Source organism: Eleutherodactylus coqui, chromosome 2 (assembly GCF_035609145.1).
Source record: "Eleutherodactylus coqui strain aEleCoq1 chromosome 2, aEleCoq1.hap1, whole genome shotgun sequence".
Lineage (NCBI taxonomy): Eukaryota > Metazoa > Chordata > Amphibia > Anura > Eleutherodactylidae > Eleutherodactylus > Eleutherodactylus coqui.
In genome coordinates this window covers 276,819,744-276,841,040 of record NC_089838.1, presented here as the reverse complement: position 1 = coordinate 276,841,040, position 21,297 = coordinate 276,819,744, and the positions used below count along the sequence as shown (strand labels likewise).

At 43.4% G+C, this 21,297-nt stretch overlaps 1 protein-coding gene across 2 annotated transcripts in view; it reads right to left on the bottom strand.

Moving 5' to 3' along the window:
• Nucleotides 1-3,355: 3,355 nt before the first annotated feature.
• The window catches only part of GFPT1 (glutamine--fructose-6-phosphate transaminase 1), a 35,577-nt gene continuing 17,635 nt past the window's right edge, over nucleotides 3,356-21,297 (bottom strand). The window contains exons 5-20 of one of the 2 annotated variants that reach the window (XM_066593052.1): nucleotides 20,870-20,928; nucleotides 19,491-19,625; nucleotides 18,769-18,830; nucleotides 18,601-18,680; nucleotides 17,732-17,785; nucleotides 15,383-15,488; nucleotides 13,474-13,637; nucleotides 12,057-12,152; nucleotides 11,231-11,328; nucleotides 10,559-10,679; nucleotides 9,991-10,148; nucleotides 9,606-9,720; nucleotides 8,396-8,523; nucleotides 7,136-7,303; nucleotides 6,885-7,046; nucleotides 3,356-5,231 (exon numbers count right to left, since the gene is read on the bottom strand). In XM_066593052.1, coding sequence (XP_066449149.1) covers nucleotides 5,187-5,231; nucleotides 6,885-7,046; nucleotides 7,136-7,303; nucleotides 8,396-8,523; nucleotides 9,606-9,720; nucleotides 9,991-10,148; nucleotides 10,559-10,679; nucleotides 11,231-11,328; nucleotides 12,057-12,152; nucleotides 13,474-13,637; nucleotides 15,383-15,488; nucleotides 17,732-17,785; nucleotides 18,601-18,680; nucleotides 18,769-18,830; nucleotides 19,491-19,625; nucleotides 20,870-20,928 — 1,751 coding nt within the window. In that variant the 3' untranslated portion in view covers nucleotides 3,356-5,186. The remainder of the gene's footprint in view (nucleotides 5,232-6,884; nucleotides 7,047-7,135; nucleotides 7,304-8,395; nucleotides 8,524-9,605; nucleotides 9,721-9,990; nucleotides 10,149-10,558; nucleotides 10,680-11,230; nucleotides 11,329-12,056; nucleotides 12,153-13,473; nucleotides 13,638-15,382; nucleotides 15,489-17,731; nucleotides 17,786-18,600; nucleotides 18,681-18,768; nucleotides 18,831-19,490; nucleotides 19,626-20,869; nucleotides 20,929-21,297) is intronic. The other variant, XM_066593053.1, reaches the window with a different exon arrangement.

The following is a 21,297-nucleotide window of genomic DNA, read 5'->3' as shown; positions in this document are numbered from 1 at the left end:
GTCTGGACCCATACCGCAAGACCTCTCAACTGATGTGCAAAGTGCTGAAGAAGGATAAGGATGACTAGAAGTTCCAGGATATTTATGGGCAACTGGACTGCCGTGGGGTCCAGACGCCCTGCATCCTGAAACTCCAAAGGATTCCCCACCCCCCAGCCAGTCGGGCCGGCATCCGTAGTAAGCACTTGTCACTGGAAGGTTCTCAAGGGGCAACTTCGGGGGACTTCAGCCACCACTGGAGGGACGGTTGGGTTTGAGGTGGCACCAAGATGCTCCGTTCTAGAGACTTCACAAAAGCATCCCACCACAAGAGGATGGCCCATTAAAAGGAAATGGGCATGGAACTGTCCATACTGGACCGTGTCGAAGGCTGAAACCATGAGATCCAGCACTCGCATGCAGTGGCAAATGGACACCATCTCTCTGGCAGAAAAAGACTGCAACATATCAAATAGCGGGCCCAGAAAAACTATGAACTGGGCTGGGATGAGGGACGATTTGGGAAAATAGATGACCCATCCGAACCTAGCCAGAGTGACCAATGTGACCTATAGACTCTGCAGGCTGGACTCCCAAGAAGGAGCTTTTTTCAAGAGGTCGTCCACATAAGAAATGGCCACAAACTCTGTTAGATGGAGGAATGCCATGACTGCTGTGAACACCTTTATAAAAATGTAGGGTGCAGTAGCCAATGGGAGAGCTACAAACTGGTAATGCATGGCTTGAACAGCAAACCGCAGGTAACGCTGATGCGCCTGATAAAAGGGGATGTGCAGATCCTTGATATCTATGGATGAGAGGAATTCGCCTGGCTCCATGAGTGCCACAACTGACCTTAGGAACTCTATGTGAAAATGCTGCACCCTTATATAGCAATTTAGGGCTTTCAGATCCAGGATTGACCTAAATGATCCTCCTTTTTTGGCCACAGTAAACAGATTAGAGTAAAACCACCTGCAATATTGGGAGGATGGGACCCGCACTATGATGATTTGAGAAAGCAGGTTGTGGATGGAATGGGTCAAGGCTCTGGCTGCTAAAAAAAGATTCTAGAACTCTTGAAGTTAAAAAATGTTCGAGTGATTGGACAACAAATTTGATAGCATAACCTGCAGAGACAACCTCCAGAACACATGAATCTCCAATGTGGGTGAGCCAGGTATCCCTAAACAGGGTCAGCCATCCCCCCACCCTGGAAACCCCGGGTGGGGGGGCTGCACCTCATTTAGATAATTTTTGCAGAAAATGGCTTACCACATTGGAGTCGTGGGTGCCATGCTGGTCCTGGTTTGAAGGACGGAACTCGCCTCTCATCTTGCAATGCCCTCCTGTCACCTGAGATTCGCAGGTCAGAACGGTGAAAGGGCTTAAAAAGAAAATTTTTGCTCCACCTGGGGCTATCAAATCTAGGCCTACACTGAGTCAAATGCGAACTACGCATCAGAAATAATTTCAATAATTTCTGTGGCATCAGAAATAATTTCATCTGAACAGCCTAAAGTCCCCAAAGGGAAGGTGCGCCAGCACTCCTAGAGGTGGCATTGGCTTTGCAGGCCTTCAACCCCAGGATGCGCCGTATGACAGACAATGCAATTGCCTGAGCTATGAGCCTGGCCACATTAAGGGATGCTTCGCATGATCAATCTGTTGGGTGAGCTCCCATAATTGATCCTGAGCGCAATTAGCTAGGACAGGCTTCTGCAGCTGTGCAGCCCACTCCAGGTGGTGATGAATATTGGCCTAAAGGCTGCTCTTGCCACTTCAAAGCTGAACTTAGCTGTCTGGTCTCCTCAACCATTGAGGAAAGTATAGAAGCTTGCTCATCATCAGTATCAGACTCAGAAGGCTCGCCCTGTGATTAGCTAAGGCGTTGAGAGCAATAACAAAACTCCACATAGGTGCCAGGTGGCGGTAACTGGTCCGAGGATCCAGACAAGGCAGAGGAATGCCTGGACCCTGAAGGCCTGGCCCACTTCCGAGGCCTACTGCGAGGAACATTTTGTGACACAGAATCCTCTCTGACTCCACTCAGCTAGGAGGCTAAGCCATGTGATCCAGCCTCTCCAGAATAGCAGAGGAGGCTATAGGAGACTGCCCACAATAGAGACTGAGCCCGTTCTGGCTTGGCGGTTTGCAAGGCGGCACGGGAGGGGTGCTAGTAGTTGGATCTACTGTCACAGAGTACAATTACTGCAATACGGCTCCAGGTGCCTGCACATGAAGTTAATTGTGCATCGAGAGCATGCATAATTAGTGGCTCTGGATGACCTCAGCTTTGGAGTGAGTCACATTGTATTCCCAAAAAAAAAAAAAAAAAAAACAACAGCCGCCATCAGGTTACATGTATAGAAATATAGCAAATAGGGGAGCCAAGCACATACAGAGAGCTTACCCATGTACTATAGCTGTAGCAGCAGTGCTGTCATTGCAGGGAAAATCCTGGTGTGGAACTACAAGTCCCAGAACGCCTATGCAGCTTACTGTATAATGCAGGACACGCGGGAAGTGGGTGGCCCTGAGCTTCAGTGCTGATGTCAAATCAGTGCTGATTTTCTAATAGCGCACTCTGTGCTGTGATTGGTGGAGGGAGTAGGGCCTGTCCGCACCCCAGCCCTGCCACTGGACGACACCTAGGCTCCCAACGGCCGGGAAGCCCGGAAAAAGACACTGGAGCATGGAGCCTCCAAGCTCCCAGGAAGGACACCATTAAGGTAAGCCCACAATGCCTACAGATAGCGTTAGAAACAAATTCACCCACCGTTGGGAGCAGGCAAAAGCAGTCCTAGGCTCCAGCAGTGTATCCCATTCAGCCACCATCCGTTAGAGCTAGGTCCGTATATAAAAAAAAAACAAAAAAAAACACCACAACAGGTACACTATAGCCGGTGGGTTAACGTGCCTGTTAGTTTTGACAACAGTAGGGTAAGGATTCATCCTCTGTTTGGCTGCCTCGATCATGGTAATGGGTGAGAGTCCTACAGACACTAAGCTAAAGCTGGTTAGCTCAGTGCCAGCAGGAGGGATATAGCAAGTAGGCGGGGCTACCGCTTCTCTGCTTAGTGCTAGCCCCTAGTGACCAGTAGCTATATCCAATGGTCTAAAGCTGTGTAACTCTAATGGGACGGACAAGTAAAAATGAATTCAAGCTGGCTGAGATAATCATAGATCTATGCTAAGTGAAAAACAACAAGGCAGTAATATAAGAGCAGACTGGATAGAGTAGCGCACCTTTTTCTGCCGTCAATTTTCTACCCATAATATTATGCTTCATATAAACATCCCTAATTTGTATACAATTTATTTTACCCCAATAATTAAATACCCACAGACCGGAAAAAAAAGAGATAAATGCATGTACATGTCCAAATGTTTATTGTTTCACAGAATCCAAGTGATTTTTTACAAGCACTGTACGCATCTTTGGTCCTTTGTAAACGTCTTTTACATTAATAGAACAGCATCTTTCCATGTAATGGAAACTTTTAATTTCTTTCCAGTTAAAACAGAAAATAAAATAGACATTACATATTTAAACATTAAAGTACCAACATCTTATCTTATAGGGAATACAAAAGAAAGAGGAAAAAAGAGGGACGTGAGATGGCATAAAAAGTCACATTGTCTTTCCTATGAATCTTCATCTCCAGTAGTGCATGTGGGGGTCTCAGAACACCTTCATTTGTCATCTTAGGGAGTCTGTTTGCCATAAGCAGTGGGGTGCATGGAAGAGCATTAAAGGAGCGGTCCTGTTTAGGGAAAAGAGAGTCTACTTATTTTATCCAGAAACTACGCTACTTTCAATGAAGAGGTGTGTAGTATTGCAAATCAGCCGCAATCAAGACAATACATTATAGCGGCCCTGTTTCTGGTGAGGGAAACGGGAGAGTAGATACTTTTTCCGTATTTCCATACAAGCTCTTTCATGAATCTAGGAAAGGCATAGCAATATCCCACATGTGAGAAAGTTGAGTGTTTTACAGAATTAGCCTTTGTGAGATGGTGCCCCGTATTGGACCCATTTGTGCCCCTTACAGATGGCTTCAGAATTTGAGACCTTAACAGGTAGGCAAAAAAAGGACAATTTCACAGTTAAACTCCAGATTTCTGTTAGCTCCAGCCCAAGCCCTTAATGCAATGTAAACTTTGGGTGTAAAAAAGGTATATGTATATAGCTAAAAACTGCAAGTATGAGCAAATTTGTTTTAAAAGAGGAGGACCGGACCTCGCTTCATTTCATTATTATGTGCTGCCTTTGCTAAAGCAAAGGAAATCTAGTACCTGCAAAAGTATAGAAAAACCATTACAAAGACAACCTATATCCTATGTCGCTAGGCAAAAGAGTGGCAAGTAGTGTTGCAGCTTTTCCAGCAAGACTGAGGGGGTCTTAGAGGAGGCCACACAACTACCCACCAAGGACGAACGTGAGGGAGGGGATAAAAAAAAAAAAATGGCAGGAATATGAACCAGACTGATTGTTTGAACCAATACGGAATGTGCAACCTGCTCAATGTGTCCATGAGCTTCTTTTCTGTTACTGTAATATGGTGACTTGTTCCAATGAGATTTACTAACAAATCATCATAAATGTACTCGAAGTAGAACATATAGCTCCTGGTGCACAGATTGCCCCAACTTTCTTCTATACAGGATCTGGCACCATGCGCCTGACATGACTACTTCTGCTTGTGTCCGGTTATTTAGGCGATACCAAGTCTTGCACTTGATTGCTTCAATTCATTGTCAGTCATTTACAAAGGAATAAGGAGACAAGCAGGACATGGCCTTTCCGTATGCCAAGACAGGAGATAACTTCTTGGCACTTTTCTAGAAGTAGACGGGCCATGTGTAAGTTGTGGTGGTCAGGGAGAGTAAAACAGAGTTATAAAGTGCAGGACTTGGCATGACAAGTCATCCCCAAGTCACTAGACCTCTGTCAAAAGGTTACTGCAACTGAAGGGAATGGCTACTCTATAGTCACGCGATTACACTAGAAACTACGATTGTACACTATTCTGCCCTTAATCGTTTATAAGATGCAGCGAAAGAGATCTGCAAATTGATCTAAACAGAACAAAAAAGGAAAAAACAAAAATGGAAAATAAATACAAAAGTAAAAATTGAGGGGAGAAAAAAAAAAAAAAAAAAAAAGTTGTAGAAATAGTGTCTTCTGCTACGAATGCTTCAGCTTATTCCACAGTCACTGACTTGGCCAAGTTTCTTGGACAATCCACCTGAGGGAAAAAGAAAGAGGGGGTTATAGCGCATTGGCAACGGTGCCCAACGGTTAACATGAAGACGTCCCAGAGCAGTTTTCCAATAGTGTACAAACCAAGAGGTTCTAACAAAGGCTAATGTGACATAGACAAGCCATGTGAACTGTGGATGGGAACAGGGGACAACATATTGGTCTTATCTCTTAGGTTGGCTTTACACAGGACAGCCATCGTATGAATAGTCACTTGAAATATAGTCACCTAATCGTACACGACTGTTGAACAAGAATTGCCCTTTGTAAGAGTACACAATCACTGGGAGCATTTAGATGGGCTATATTATAGCTCGCTGATAATTTAAAATGTGTGAGGCGAGCGTGCATTTGAAATTTCAACCCCCTTCCTCACACATGCTCTTTAGTTGCCAGGTCCATCGAGATCAATATGCATGGCTATGGTCTCTTACCGAATAGTTGATGCTACAGCAGGTGTATCTTTAAACCAGCCACAGAACGTAGCAGCAAGTGTACCTTTGAAGACCATTAGGGACTGTTCAGTTCACTTGCCCATATTATTGCATTTTTGGGGAACCAATGAGTGTTAGGTGGGGAGGCAAAATGCTCAAAAAAAGGTGGGAGCTAATCAGCATTTGGAGGGAGGCACACACCAACAAGTGCACACCTCCATGTAAAGACATTGGCTGGTCATTAAAAGACAACAGTGACAATTAAACCAGACTACAATTAATCAACCAGTTTCTAAACCCCCATTTACACTGACAAATGATCACTCAAAAGTCATTCAAACGACAGTTTGAGTGACAGCTTTGAGGGATTATCTTTGCATAGTCTATAGTAGCTAAGTAGCTACTAAAGAGCTATGCAGGCGGAGCGGGACACCGCCGCTATCTCTCGCCGAACAATACAGTTGTTCTGCATAAGTTGTTCTCCGCGATTACAGCCAGCATCCGACTGTGAACTACCAGCAGGACACAGGCTGTAAGAATCTTATCAGCGCTGCCGACTGTGATAACAGCCTGCACCGCAGATAAGAGTTCATCTCTCAAGTAAAGAAAACTGGAATTGAGCGAGGAACGACTCGTGCACGTAAACTGCACAATGTCCGTGTATTTAGACGCTTTAAGCAAGAATCGTTGGGTCTAAATGGGCCTTTAGACACAAAGATGATCGCTTAAAAGATGGCTTTTGAGCGATCATTTTGCATAAATCTACTACTTGGTACTGATGCCTATTAGTACCAATTAGTAGCATGTGAGCTGAGAACAGAAACAAAGCAACTAATGAACAAATTCTCACTCTCACTCGTCACCCAGTTGATGGCCATGTTTACAAAGAACTGTCGCTTGCATTCGCTTTATCAAGCAACTATATGGATGATATAAAGCCATCCTTAGGTGTGGGAGGTGTAAAACAAAAAACAAAAAACACATAAAATTCTCTTAGCACTTCCATGAAGAAGAGCAAAAACCTTGCCAACGGATCGAAATGTGGCAATAAGACATAAACAGGCCATCAGTTTCCACAATTAGGGCCTGAGACCACAAAAAATGGACAACGTCCCATTTGGGGATTTTTCATATGGGGCCCCTTCTCTATGTATATAGCCAGCGTCCTAACAGAAAACAATATAGGAAAAAGTAATGCAACTCACATCATATCCTCGGAGCACAGCAAGATGGAAGGCAAGGAGCTGTAAGGGGATCACACTCAGGATTCCTTGAAGACAATCCACTGTGTGAGGCACCTTTATTGTACGTTTGATTGTGTTAATAGTTTCTGTATCCTCCTTGTCGCAGATAACTACAGGCCGACCCTGGGAGGTAGAATGGAATAATTATACAAATATTCTACAAGTAATTCGATCCTCATTCACAGTCCGCCAGTCTCTGATTCTGGACCTACCTGTCTTGCCACCACTTGCTGCAGTGCATTTTGGCACTTGGTGTAAGCGTGATCTCGCATGATAATCATTATAACTGGCATTAGTTTGTCTACCAGAGCCAGTGGACCGTGCTTCAGTTCTCCAGCCAAGATTCCTTCTGAATGCATGTAGGTGATTTCCTTAATTTTCTGCAGATGAAAACATAACATTTATAAAGTTACAATAAATCAGATGTGCATTATCAAAGAGAAGAGCCAAAGAGAAGAGCCAATGAAAGGCTCAGGGTACCAGTGCGACACGACAGCAGGGGTAAACAAAGAGCCGAACACGGAACAGGAAAACTTGTTGCCCCTAGGGGTGTTTTATTCTAAATCACAGTGGCATTTCAGAATGAACATGCTTTGACCTTTGGCTTGGAGCTGAGCTGAGTCATGGAAGCGGGCCAGACTTCTGCATGAAGACTGACAGCTCTCTATATACATAAGGGGGAGAGGGCTGTCAGTCTTCATGCAGCAGGAGGCGACAGGCCATCACAGTCTGCCTTCGTGACTCAGAGCTCAGCTTTAAAGTGTATTAATTCTGAAATGCCGCAGAATTTGAGACTAAAACACCCATGGGGGCAACAGGCTTCCCTGTCCCGAGTTCACACGGTCTGTGGTTCAGGCAGCACGATGACAGAATCACTTTAAAATGATTCAGTGGTTTGTGACTATCCCCCTTAAAGGGGTTGTCCAGGACTTTTACTATTGATGACCTATCCACCCTACTCTCAGTATAGCTCATCAATATTTGATTAGCAGGGGTCTGCCACTAGGGATCCTTGCTAATAAGCTGTTCACTTGACTAGCTGTCAGTGCTGGAAGCAGACAGTACTGCCTGTATTGCAGGGACCCAAGTTGGTACTGCAGGCACAGCTCCCATTGAATTCAATAGAAGCTTCCAGTGCCGTCTGCACAGACAGTCTGGCCAAGAACGTGGACCGCCACGATCAACTACCGATAACCTTTCCTGAGGAAATGTCATCACTAGTAAAAGTCCCAGATAAGCCCCTTAAAACCGCTCTGATATAACATTTACATTGCCCAAGATAGGGTTTCTCCACTGGGGCTTTTAAAGGGGACATTGGAACGTTTGAGCACCATTTACCAGGTAATAGCATGTGAGTTCATGAAGGTCACCCTCAGAGACCATACTTTGTGAACTGGACATTAAATCGGTACATTTGCAAGCCAATTCCCTGGTAAAGCAAAAACACTACTCGGAAAGAGAATTGCACTTACCAGGGCTCCTTCCAAGCATGTTGCATAGTGATATCCACGGCCCATAATGAGGACAGATTTCTGCTGGTATAGCTCGGTCGCCAGCTTCTGAATCTCATCATCAAGGCTAAGGACTTCTTTAATGTTATCTGTATAAAAGGAAAGAGGAATTAACTTCATCAAAGAATGCAAAAGTCATCACCCCGCTCGAATCGCAGTTCCTGTAGGAGATCTACTGGCCATGCAAATGGAAACTTGATAGCATTCAAAAAAAAAAATAAAAAAAATAAAAAAGAAAAAGTTGTCTGGTTTACGAAACACATTTTTAAATACCGTACTAGGAAAATAAGATTTAATAGAGAACCCTCATCTACTAGCTACAAAGGGCATCTCTTCTTCTGAAGGAGCTCACCTCCTTTCAATGAGAACTATGTAATGATTTGTTAGTCTTGTGGTGGCATTGCAAGTGAATTGAGCACTTGCTGCCAGGTTCCCCTCAGATTAAAGCTGGTCAATGGAAGTCCCAGCAGCTGGACACTCAGTTTATGAGGGGACCCTTCTAACAAAAAGTGGACGATTCAAGGTAGACAACTCTGTTTTTGTTCATATTCTATCCGATGGTTGACTCTTCACATTAATCAAGCTTTATAGACTTATACGTTGGCCATACATGTCAGATAGCTGTAGGCCAAAGAATCAGGTGGCCAACAATCATTTCTCCTGGCTCCCCAATACACATACAGGCTTTAGCCAAGCGTTTATGCGTTGTGAATAGGGAGAGGGAAGCGAGACTCCTTTGGCAGCGGCTTAGCTCCTCAAGAACAAAAAGAACATGTTGAAATCTAACTGCCAGAATCTTCTCCTCCTAGATATCTGCAGTTGGGGGATAGTGGTTAGGCCACCCCATACACATTAGATCAGAGTTTCCCAACTCCAGTCCTCATGTCTCTCCAACAGGTCAGGTTTTCAGGATTTCCTATAGAAAGAATACCTGTGGCAAATTCTGAGGTAGTGCCAATTACCACATCACCTGTGCAATACTATGGAAACCTGAAAACATGACCTGCTGTAGTGGCGTAAGGACTGGAGTTTGAGAAACACTGCATCAGACGATTGGCCAAATCAATTGGAATTGGTGGATTAGGCTGATAATCTGACGTCCATGTGCAGATTAGCTCGTAGCATTTGAACAGAAACTGAATGTGACATTCAGTATATGAGGGACTCTTACCTGGTAATATTTTCAGACCTTCCAAAATCTGCTTACGTCTCTCCTGCATAGATATGCGATCATCGCAAATCAGAAGCGCGAACATGACGAGTGCCACAAACTGACTAGTATATGCCTGGAAAGAGAGAACATGGGCTTTACAATACGGGTCAATGATGATAAGTTATACTGACCATTGCAATTTATGGAGTACTACACAGACACTGTACTGTGCTCACAACTTCCTGACTACCAGACTAATAGGTTACTTCAGAGATTATGCCCAACCCTTTCATGGCTTTCCAATTTAAATATAAGTGTACTGGATCAGAGTCGTTGCGTCTAGTAAATATGAGCAGTTGCTTTACAGCTCAGATAACTCCGTAATCATCCGGTCTGTGCTCACCTTTGTACTGGCGACACCAATCTCCGGTCCGGCATTAATGTGAACGCCACAATCTGTCTCTCGTGAGATGGAACTGCCAACAGTATTTGTAATTCCTACAGTCAGGGCACCACGTTCTTTGCAATAACGCAGGGCGAGTAAGGTGTCTGCTGTCTCACCTGTGGAAACAATAGGCCTTAGTTCACAAGAAGGTTTTAGCAAACTAGAACAAAAATGTAAAAAATCTGCTACGAATATAAGGTATCTTTACACAGCATGACTGTTTGACACATAAGGGCTCGACAGCCATCCCAGTGACTATCACTCCTCTACAATGCAGACAGTGGAGACTGAGCAGGCCGGAGATCTCTTCTGGCCGCCTGCATCCATTGACCATAAACAGGTAGTCGCTCAAAGATTAAGAGACTCCTATTTACACAGAAACAGATTGACTTCTTGCTCAGTGCCCTGTTGGGGGGCAGTGTGTACATAGACTCAAAAATAAATAGTTTGAGCAATTATTCGAGTGCCTTTTGGCCCATGTAAGAGGTATCTTTAAGAGAATAACCAATTTCGGTGACCCACGTACCTGATTGGCTAATGAAAAAGCACACATCATCTCTGAAGACAGGGGTGTTCCTGTCCAAAAAGTCACTAGCCAGCTCCACCATGACTGGCAGTTCTGTCAGTTCTTCTAAAATCTGGCGAGTCTGTAAGAAGAGGAGACACTCAGTCAGCAAAAACTATCAATGGGCTTGCAAAAGAATTTCAAACAGTCTTCACACCTGCTGAATGCCGCACCCCTCTCCACTTTCACCAGTTGGACTGTGATGACACTTGCACTATGGAATTTGCAGCATTAAACACTAGTGCAGCATGCAACTCTATTCGTGCAGCCACAGCAGCCTCAACAGAAGTCAATCAAGTCCGCTGGTCACTGTTCAGATCATTCAAGTCATAACGTAAGTGTAAACAGAGTCTGAGTGGTTTATCATGAAAACTAAGTTAGGACAAATTGTATTTGCACTTAGAAACAGGAAAAAAAAAAAATGTATAAAAACGCACTGGGGCAAAAATGTTGTTTGCCGCCATAGTCCTACCTCAAAATAACCAACACAAGGTAGATTCTCTTGTTGAGGCTATCCCTGGCACTAAGAGCACATACCTTACCAGCCATTCTACCCATAACTACGCCCATCATGCCTACCATCTATTACATTTTATTATCATTCAGTGTAACAAATAACAGGACAATACTCACAGCCACTCCAGCATGGTAACTAGTTCCACAAGCAATGAGGATTAGTCGCCGGCATCTCTGGATTTCTTTAATGTGATCCTTCAACCCTCCCAAGATCACTGTAAAAACGAAGTCAATATTGTACTGGGGTGTCAGAAAATACTTGACAGGGTCTAATTCATATACTTTGGCAGAGGGGACCACTGTAGAGACATGTTTTAGCCACCAGGGGGCCATATTTTAGGAAAATGGTTGGTAGAGAAGGAGTTCTCTCTACTGGAGCTGGCTCATTAGGTTGAATCTGAGAGGTCTTGTTTAAAAAAAAAAAAAAAAAAAAAGTGAGCGAGTCTTTCATTAATGGCTTCCAGGCTGTGATAGAAAGGCCATATTGGGGCTGTGCAGTACTGATGCCTTGCACAACAGGGTATAAGATGCACCGTGTGTTATAGGATATATGTGATGTTTGAAGCTTTGGACTCTAGGCCTGACTAGAGAGAGGGCATTGCTAATGTGTATAGTAAAAGGCTGGATGGCCAGGTGTTAGTTTACAGTTCAGGCACTGTGTTGTCATCGTAAAGTTCTGTAGTGAAACTTTTGTGAAGCTTCAATAGCAGGAGTCAGATTAAATAGTAAACTTACTCCATGTGCCAACCATCTTATGTTGAAAGATGGGAATCCCCAGGAGTGACTAATTGCCCAGATGTCACAATACATATAAATGGAAAGAAATTCTGATTGCAAGTCCCTCACCTAATTCAGGAAGTCTCCCAAGTTTAAGAGAAGGACTTGGAATCCAGCATTTCAATACCTAAGCAGCCGCCATATAACAATGATCAGCTGGTCTTACCCGTTAGGTCATCAAAGTTCACTCGTCCTCTCATAGTGTTGACAACAGACTCTGGCTGCTCAAAAATTTCTTTCTGCATGAAGGAGCTGAAATTGCCTGCCAATCAAACCCGATAAAGTAAACCATAAGTAGTCATGATCCTGCAGGCAACACTTAGTGTTTGTTCCATTTTCAGTGTCCCCACTAGATTTACTCATCCATCCATTTTACACTCACATTCAAAGTATTGCATTCGTCCTCCTGACCTATAAACTCACATCGTATACAAGTAGACCCCCTTTTTTTCCCTCTCTTCTGACATCCCACCCCAATATGCTGCACTACACCAGACCCTTCAGTGCATTTTATAATGGTTCCCTTTAAGGCACACCCATTTAGCAGAGGAATGTTCCTCCATACATAATTTTTCTCCATTTGTCTTCTACTTGACCTATATGACAATTGTACATATAACTGGTACTCATGTAACCAGTAAGATCACATCATTTGTTAACCTTTAAGTTGTAAGTGCTCAAGAGAATGATGCAAAAAAAAAAAAAAAAAATACGTATATTTGGGCACAGTGCTATCTAAACAATACGACTTTCATGGGTTCCTAAAAAGAGCTGATAGTAAAAACAAAAAACACCATACTGGAACAGCCAGTGTCAGTCAGCTGCTGCCAAGGCAATTAAGTTTAGGGACACATGACAAAAACATTGTTCTTCCTATTTACAAGGCACTGGTCAGATCACACATGGAATATTGTGGACAGTTTTGGGCACTGGTACTCAAGAAGGACATATCAGAGCTTGAGCGGGTACAAAGGTACTAAAGTAATAAATGGAAAGGATGGACTACAATACCCAGAGAGGTTATCAAAATTGGGGTCATTTAGTTTAGAAAAAGACTTCTGGGCAGTCACCTAACCACTGTATATCAGGGCTCAATACAGAGATCTCTCCGACAATCCATTTATACCCAGGACTGACTGTAACCAGGGGCCATCCGATATAGAAGGGGGTCCTTTATTGTAAGAGCAGTGAGACTATGGAACTCTCTCTCTGCCTGAGGAAGTGGTGATGGTGAATTCAAGAAGGGCATGGATGCCTTTCTTGAGTTCTATGGTTACTAGATTACATGAAGAGGGTTGGTGAACCAGGGATTTACTCGGATTACCAAATTGGGATTGAGGAAGGAATTTCTTCCTCAGATTGGGAAAACTGGCTTCTACCTCATGAGGGGGGGGGGGGGGGGGTTACCTTCTTCTGGATCAACATTGTAGGACCATAGACTGAACTGGATGGACATATGCCTTTTTCAGCTTTACCAACTATGTTAGATTTGCGTCTCCTTTGTAAATGCAGATTGCCAAGACTAAAAACTTATGTAGGAGAACTTTAGTTCCCTACCCGAGCAGCACGAGAGTGACACTTACCTTTCATGATCTGCTGCAGCTCCATCTGTAGAGTCTGGATGGCACGTGCTGGGTGATCTCCTGCACTTCTCTTTATGCGGTGGATAGAGAGACGCCCATCCACAACAGCAGCCACATCATCGTCTTCAAGGTAGATCACTCTGTTGGTGTGTTCAATGACAGCACTGCAAAACAAAGCATTGCACAAGTTTATTTCACAGGAACAATGCCCTTACCCAACAGTGATGTTAAGAGCCTATACCTTATTATACAGAGTGTCGCATGTAAATCAAAATCTGGTACAATCACATGCTAACTGCACACACTATCTGATGGATGCCATCTAACCATGATGGTCATAAGGAGCACGGAGTTGGCAAAGCAAAATGACTAACTGCAGCTTCTTGATGATGGTGATACCCATACTGTGTAAAAAAGTGGCGATCAAAATTATTCAAACTGTTTTGCAGATTAGGTTTATTTGCCAAAATTTATAAGCCTTCAGCTGTTTGCAAAAATATAAAATAATCCATTAAAATAGCACAACACAACTAACATTAAAAGTGGAATTTTTTGTTGAATTTGGAGAAACACTTGTTAGGATTATTCCAGTCTCAGAATTACTCAACTCTTCGAATAGAATCCATCATCAGAGTACAATTTTGCAAATCAGGTGTTCTCTCTTAAGCACACCCGATGTAACTAATCAAGGGCTTCATTATTTGCATCAGGTGCTCTTTAGATAAAACACAACAAATACCTGGAGAGGCAACAGCTTTGACGAATGTTTGCCTGTTAGAAATATGAAGAAGTCAATAGAGTGGTCCAAAAAGTTTATTGCCTTGCACAAAAGGAGAAAAAGAATACAAAAAAAGACTGCAAAGATGCTGAATATTCCTAGAGATACAGTTGGAAGCATATTTTACAAGTTTAAAGTTAAAAAGGACCACTAGTCAGACTACTTGGACGAGGCAGAAAGAGGAAGCCATCACCAACTGTCACCAGATGCCTGTGCAGGCAAGTGGTCAAAACCCCTACAATAGACGTGCAGCAAGATTTGGTAGCAGCAGACACTGAGGGATTCCGTTTTGTGGAACAATTAAACTGGAACTTTTCGGGCCTATAGATCAGCAGTATTCCTGGAGCAGGAAGACTGAAGCATATGCTGACAAGAGCATCCAGCCTACAGGGAAGCATGGTGGTGGCTCAGTTATGCTTTGGGGCTACATTGCTTCCTCTGGCATTGGCAATCTCTAGCATGCAGAGGGTAAGATGGATTTAATCAAGTGTCAGGAAATTCTAGGAGAAAATGTCATCTTCTGTGAGGAAGCTGAAGCGTGGGCGGCATTGGACCTTCCAACAGGACAATGATCCCAAAGCATACCTCAAAGTCCACCAAGGCTTGGTTTCAGAAGTAGTCCTGTAAGATACTGGAGTGGCCAAAAGGTCGCCTGACCTGAACTCCATAGAAAATCTTTGGTGGGATTTGAAGAAGGCGTTTGCAGCAAGCAAACCCAAGAATATCCGTGTACTGGAGACTATTGCCCGTGAGGAGTGGGGTAAGATTCCTCAGAAATGCTGTTAGAAGCCGGTCTCCATCTTGCAGCAGGTCATAACAGCAAAAGTTCTCTATTAAGTACCAAATATGCTTGTCAAAAAGGGGTAATAGTCACCAAATTGGCACTTTGGGTTGAATTTGGAAGAAAAACCACTTGTTATATTAGTTGTGTTGAGCAATTAAGTTCTTGCTTTACGTTTTTTCGGGTTTTTTTTTTTTTTTTTTTACAAACAGCTGAAAGTTTGTAAATCTGGTAAATAAACCTAAATTTCCAATGGAGTTTGAATAATTTTGAGTGCAACTGTAAGCAGTCCTAGCAGTGCCATCCTGTACGATGCCACAGACACAGATAATGTATGACACTTCTCTAACCTGGCATCTGAGGCAAAGTAATACTCCACAGCTTTCTCATCCACAGGGAACAGGCAGGTCGTGCTGTCCACTCTGGGCAGGGTGCAGCTTCCTTTCTTTTCCAAGCCTGCAAAAGTAAAAAAGGCAAAGTTTTTTTCCTCTGTTAGCGTTTGTAGATTAAGATAGTAATAGAGGGGCAAGAAGAGTCCTTAGTCAGAAATTTCAGCCCAATCGAAGGCAATGCAGCTTGTAGAAGGAAAAAAAGCAAGTCTGTTATGGAAAGTATTCGAGCATTCAAGTGATGTTGTGGTAAAGGCCTGTACCAAAGACTGGCATACAGGGTATAGAGCTTGTAGCCTTTAAATCGGCTGTTATATATATTAAAAGGGTCAAGTGGCATTAAGATCTACAATGAACCCAAATTTGTATTCTACTCCTGTAGGTTCAGGAGGAGTTTAGATTTACCAGCAGTCTTCATTGGCTCTAGGTAAGAGATGCATTACACCATTTTTTGCTAATGAAGACCTTGGGCATCATACTGTGTGTGAATTACTGGATGGGAAGAATTATCGCTATACCCAATATACCAGCTGGATGCCAAGCAGTCAAGGCCCAACCTGCCTAGCCAATTCCACAACATAATAAATGGCGGAAGTTATAAAGGTTGTAGTTGGTAGCATTACGTGATTAGTTCCCCATAAATAACTCTTCCATTAAATTTAGCCAATGCAAAAACATCCTGCAAAGTAAGCAATGAAGAAGAAAACATCATAATCTTATTTTTCATGCCCGAGAGGGATAGAAAGAGGAACATTTGGTTTTTTCTTCTGGTACGGTTTCCACTAATCTGGAGGGCTAAATCTATACTATGTGATATGTCCCTCCTGCACTAAAATACCACCAGCATGCCAACTCTATTCTTTGCTTAGTAGCCATGAGTTACTGAAGGAGGACTTCAGTCATAAAAGGCTATGGACACATTCTGGAGGACTCAATAAAATGCATGTACTTTGGGCTGCAGTCATTATGCAGTAGGGCTCAATTAGAAATGTTGCACTATTTGTACTCTGCAGCTTCTACATATCCCTGTATATGGACACTGCAGCCGAAGTCTCAATAAGAGATCCAGTGAGGCTGGACTGACGACTTTCACATGCAGCGCTTTTTACATGCAACTTCCAAGAGCCTTAGACTGCAGTGTCTATATACAGACACGCGATATGGAGAAACTGGAGAAGACAAACCGCAAAATTTTTAATCGAATCCCATTGCAAAAGTGATCCGTTAGCTCAACGTGCATTTAAGTGAAAGATTGTTCCACCCCCCCAAAAAGTGTTCATCGCCTATAAGATTCTTTCTGATTTAGCACCTTCAAATTCTAATGTTTTTTGGGGGGGGTTTTGAAAAAAAAACACACATGGGGAAAATTATTAGTAGCTGCTGTTAACTTCCAAAGGAGTAATAAAACTTTATGACTAAAGAGCACCACCTAGTGCTAACAAAGTGAAGTGCCCAGAATAGGATTCTACTCTGCTCAGGATATGAGAAATCTTAGAAATATGGCAACATTTTTTTTTTTTTTTTTAAAGGGGTTGCCCAGATTGAAAAAGACATGGCCATTTTCTTCTAAAAACAATGCCGCAGGTTGTATGCACTATTGCATCTTGCTTCAATGGAACAAAGATGCAATTCTAGACAGCACACAAACAGGTATGGCGCCATTTCTGGAATAAAGCAATCATTTATTTATTCTGGCCAGCCCCTTTTAACTTACCCTCCAGTTTTGGCAGGGTGCAGTTAGTCTACTGTGCTGATTCCTCTCTGATCTGCTGGTTCCAGGTCCCGGTTTCAGCTGTTTTAGATGACTCATGTAATCTTCAGACTACCCAATCTCCACAGTGACCTGTTATAATGTAATGGTAGTCTAACACTACTTGCAGTCTGATTGACCAGCACTGCTCACATGACCAGTGCTGGCCAATCAGAAAGCAGTGCATAGCATGCATTAGGTAGCTTAAAAAAAAAAAAAATTCTGTGGCTACCTTGGGCGGCTGAAAACAGGATCCTGAACTATGTGAATCAAAAAAGGATATTGGAAAAGAATAACAGAAGGGAATATATTCTCCCTCCTTCAGGAATAGAATTTTGTCCTGAAACTGGAGAATCACTTTAAGCTCTACTGATATTCTTCATTGGCAAGGCCAGCAGGTAAGTAGTTTAAAGAGGAAGGAATACCCTGTATAGATGTATGTACTATTTATGATTGGAAGGCGCACGAATTGATCTGTATGGAGAACAGTACCAGAAACCAATGATATGAATATAGTCTCTTTCTAAGAGAAGGTATATAGTATGAGGCAGGACGGGCACCTTTATCTATTACAATGGACGTCCGCTCTAGAAGATAATCGCTGCTTTGAGATGCTGAAAATAACAATGAGAAAAGGCGACAGAACCAATCAGAAAACCCATCAAATACACAGGCAAACTATGCATTACAGCATTGTGAAATGCATATGTCACATACGCCGGCCGCATCACCTGGGTATTTACAGCCAGCTAATCATGTGACAGAAGCAGATTGACAGGGCGGTAATTGTAACAATATGGATTGTAAATGGATTGCTTTTCACAGAAAAATCCATTTTTGAGTAGCTCTCATTATATATTCGTATTATTTTTTAAAAACCCCATTCTGATTATACTTATGCCCAGAAAAGCTCTTACGTTGCGCTGACGTTCTACTTGATACAAGAAATAATCAGTCAATAGGAAGCAACATATAAGGTAGGATCAACAAAAGGCAGGCCTGCCTCTTAACCCTTTCCAATCCAATTTTTTATCCTGCTTTCCTAGGGGGCTTACTCTTTTTCTGCCGTTATACAACAGCGCTATCTGCTGGCTAAAGCCAGTACTGCATGAGGTGACACGTTGGATAGGCACCAACAGCAGAGAGGCTGGCAATATACAGTAAGAGAACCCTGACAGATGTCTTCTAACATCGGAGTTGTACAGCCTTAAATCATAATGTCTTCAGGTGTCAGACAGTGGATTGGAAAGGGTTAAATCAAAGAGCGAGATGTTTTTTAATCACGGAGGTGGACATGTTACCCATGAGGAAGAAGTTGATGTTGTAAGGTTATTAATTCCAAGGCTGCTCAGTTCCAGCATGGAAGAGAGTAAAGCCAAAGCTGTAGCTCCCTGTACAGCCTGGCTCTAGTCCAGTAATGTATAATTACCTGAGCGGTATAGGATTGGGATGTGATCAGTAGACAGCTTGTGTTCACTTCGTACACCCATCAAAAGTGGGCTACCCCTCCTATAAAATAATTGCAGGATTAGCATTAGAATGACAATAATAGACCAGTTATGCAATAATCCTCTATATATATTAAAACATAGATTACCTGGTCCCAACTGCCTGGCCGGGATAGTGCACACTCTTAAATACTAGAGCAAAGGCACCCTCCTGTTGGGTAAAGCAAGAGGAACATGGTTAACATAAAGGCATAGAAGATCCGGATGCACGCATATAGTAAAGATTTTGGGTTGGTGAGGGGGGCTTTAATTAAATGCATATATTTTTGACTGAAAAGCATTTCTTGAATGGGGCTTAATTGGAAAATTTGCACCATTTGGCTACATCGGCTTCTACATATGACACCCATCATCAGTGGAGCGAGAAGTGCGGTGAAGGCAGAACGTTGAGCGAGAACGAGGCAGAGAAGCCCAAGCCACGGACCAGCTGGTCCAACATCATGATTTACACAAGTTGTTATGGAGGACCGTTGATTGGCTGTGCGCACAACATCCTCCGGGATGACCTGAAGATGGAGAAAGTTTCCTCCAGGTGGGTGCTGCTCTTGCATCGGAGATCTTTCAGTGGGCAAAACAGACTCGTGGGCAGAAGCAGCATTCTCAGCGGCCATGGCAATTATGGTATCAACGTTATGAAAAATGTGTACAGGAGATTATGTTGATAAGTGAACAGACTTTCAGCTTATGTGGCAAAAGTTAGGCGGCCTTAGAATCTGAATGCACCTCTTTGAAGCCACAGAAAAATGATGGTTAACTTGACACAGGGAGCTTACATTTACCAGTGACCATCAGGTCTACAAAATATGCTCACCAGCTGCTGGATGACTCGCTCTACAAGGGTGGCAAAGCTGATGCCATCATTCTCCCGATTGTCATACATATACTTGGCAAGTTTGGCAATGGTTTCAGTGTCAGTCTCCGATTCAAATTCGTAGCCTTTGCTCTCCTGCAAAACAAGAATACCATGTATAGTGCATGTCAATATGATGCATATATCATTTACTGCATATACAGCGCAAGCAAAGGGAATCTACACTGCTCTTTAAAGAGTGATCATTCCCATGCAGGAAAGGAATCAGTAGTAGAGCAAGAAGGCAGTAAAGAATACATCGTGCAATGGTCCAGCAGAGTTGTGGTTTGGGTCATGAATACATATGGACCGAGTCTAAATGGGGTTGTTCGGGACATTACGAAACTGGGCCAACAGCAAGGGGTGGACTAAAGAAAGCAATACCCTATGTCCATGGGGAATCCGTAGCGGGTCCCTCCTGCCCCACGGACATGAGGGCTGAAAATAGGAATAAACTTACCCGCAGCGGACCGGGAAGATCTTCTCTTCTTCGCGGCCGGATCTTCTTTCTTCGGCTGGCGGATGTGCTCGGCACGCCGGCAGCGTGCCGTGCAAATGCGCCAGGCACATCCGCCAGGCCGAAGAAAGAAGATCCGGCCACGAAGAAAGAAGATCCAGCCGCGAAGAAAGAAGATCCAGCCGCGAAGAAAGAAGATCCAGCCGCGAAGAAAGAAGATCCAGCCGCGAAGAAAGAAGATCCAGCCGCGAAGAAAGAAGATCTGCATGGTCCGCTGCGGGTAAGTTTATTCTTATTTTAGGTCTCCCGTGGATCCGGACAGCTTCCATAGAAGCCTGCGGGAGACCCGCACGAAAATTTGGAGCATGTTCATTTTTTTTTCATGCTCCATATTTTTTTTTTTTTTAATTCCCTTTTATTGACCATCCACGGGTATTTATCTACCCGCGGGTGGTCAATGCATCCCTATGGGACGTGGATCCGCGTGCAGAAGAGTTAAAATCCGCTGCAGATTTTAATTCTTCTTTTCCCCGTGGACATGAAGCCTAAGAATCTACTGCTCGGCTAGAGCTTCCACCGGTTTTGCTTACTTTCCTGCAGTTAGGACATTGCAACTGCCCAGAGGCGACTGCTTACGCTAATCAGATTGGCTGCAGCAGGTCACGTATGGAAAGTCATAGGACAGCGACCAAGACAGGAGGGAGCATTGGATATTCCAAGTAGGTGTTCCTTACTTTAGGCCAACCCCTACTGCTTGCCCAATTTTAAAATGTCCCAAACATCCCCAATCAAATGTTCGCTCCTATCGTGTATCCATCAATACAGATAAGTCTGTGGTGCTGGAGATGCTCAGACCCAGCAGGGATTTAACAGGGCTACTAACCAAAAATTTCTTCAGGTCCTTATAGTTGGTGATGATTCCATTGTGGATAACGATGAACTCTAGAAGGAAAGCGGGAGAAAGAGAACGTCACTTCCTGCTGCTAGAAAACAAGTAGTCCATGATGAATGATCTGGACTAGCAGAAGTCTGGAGGCCACATGTGCGCTGCGCACAATCAGTATATTTATGTTAGCCCACACCGTTACGGCTCATTCCACGCAGGAGAAGCACAAGTCTTCTGTACGGACAAAGAAAAGTTCTGATGTTACAAACGCAACATTTTTTTTTTTTTTTTTAAACATCTGTTAACCCCTACAGGGAGACATGCCATGTAATGGATGCCAGACATCACGGGAGAGAAAGTAGTAAGACTGGAAGCAATAAATCCATAAACATTACTCCTCTAGATCTGGAATAAACTACTTGTAG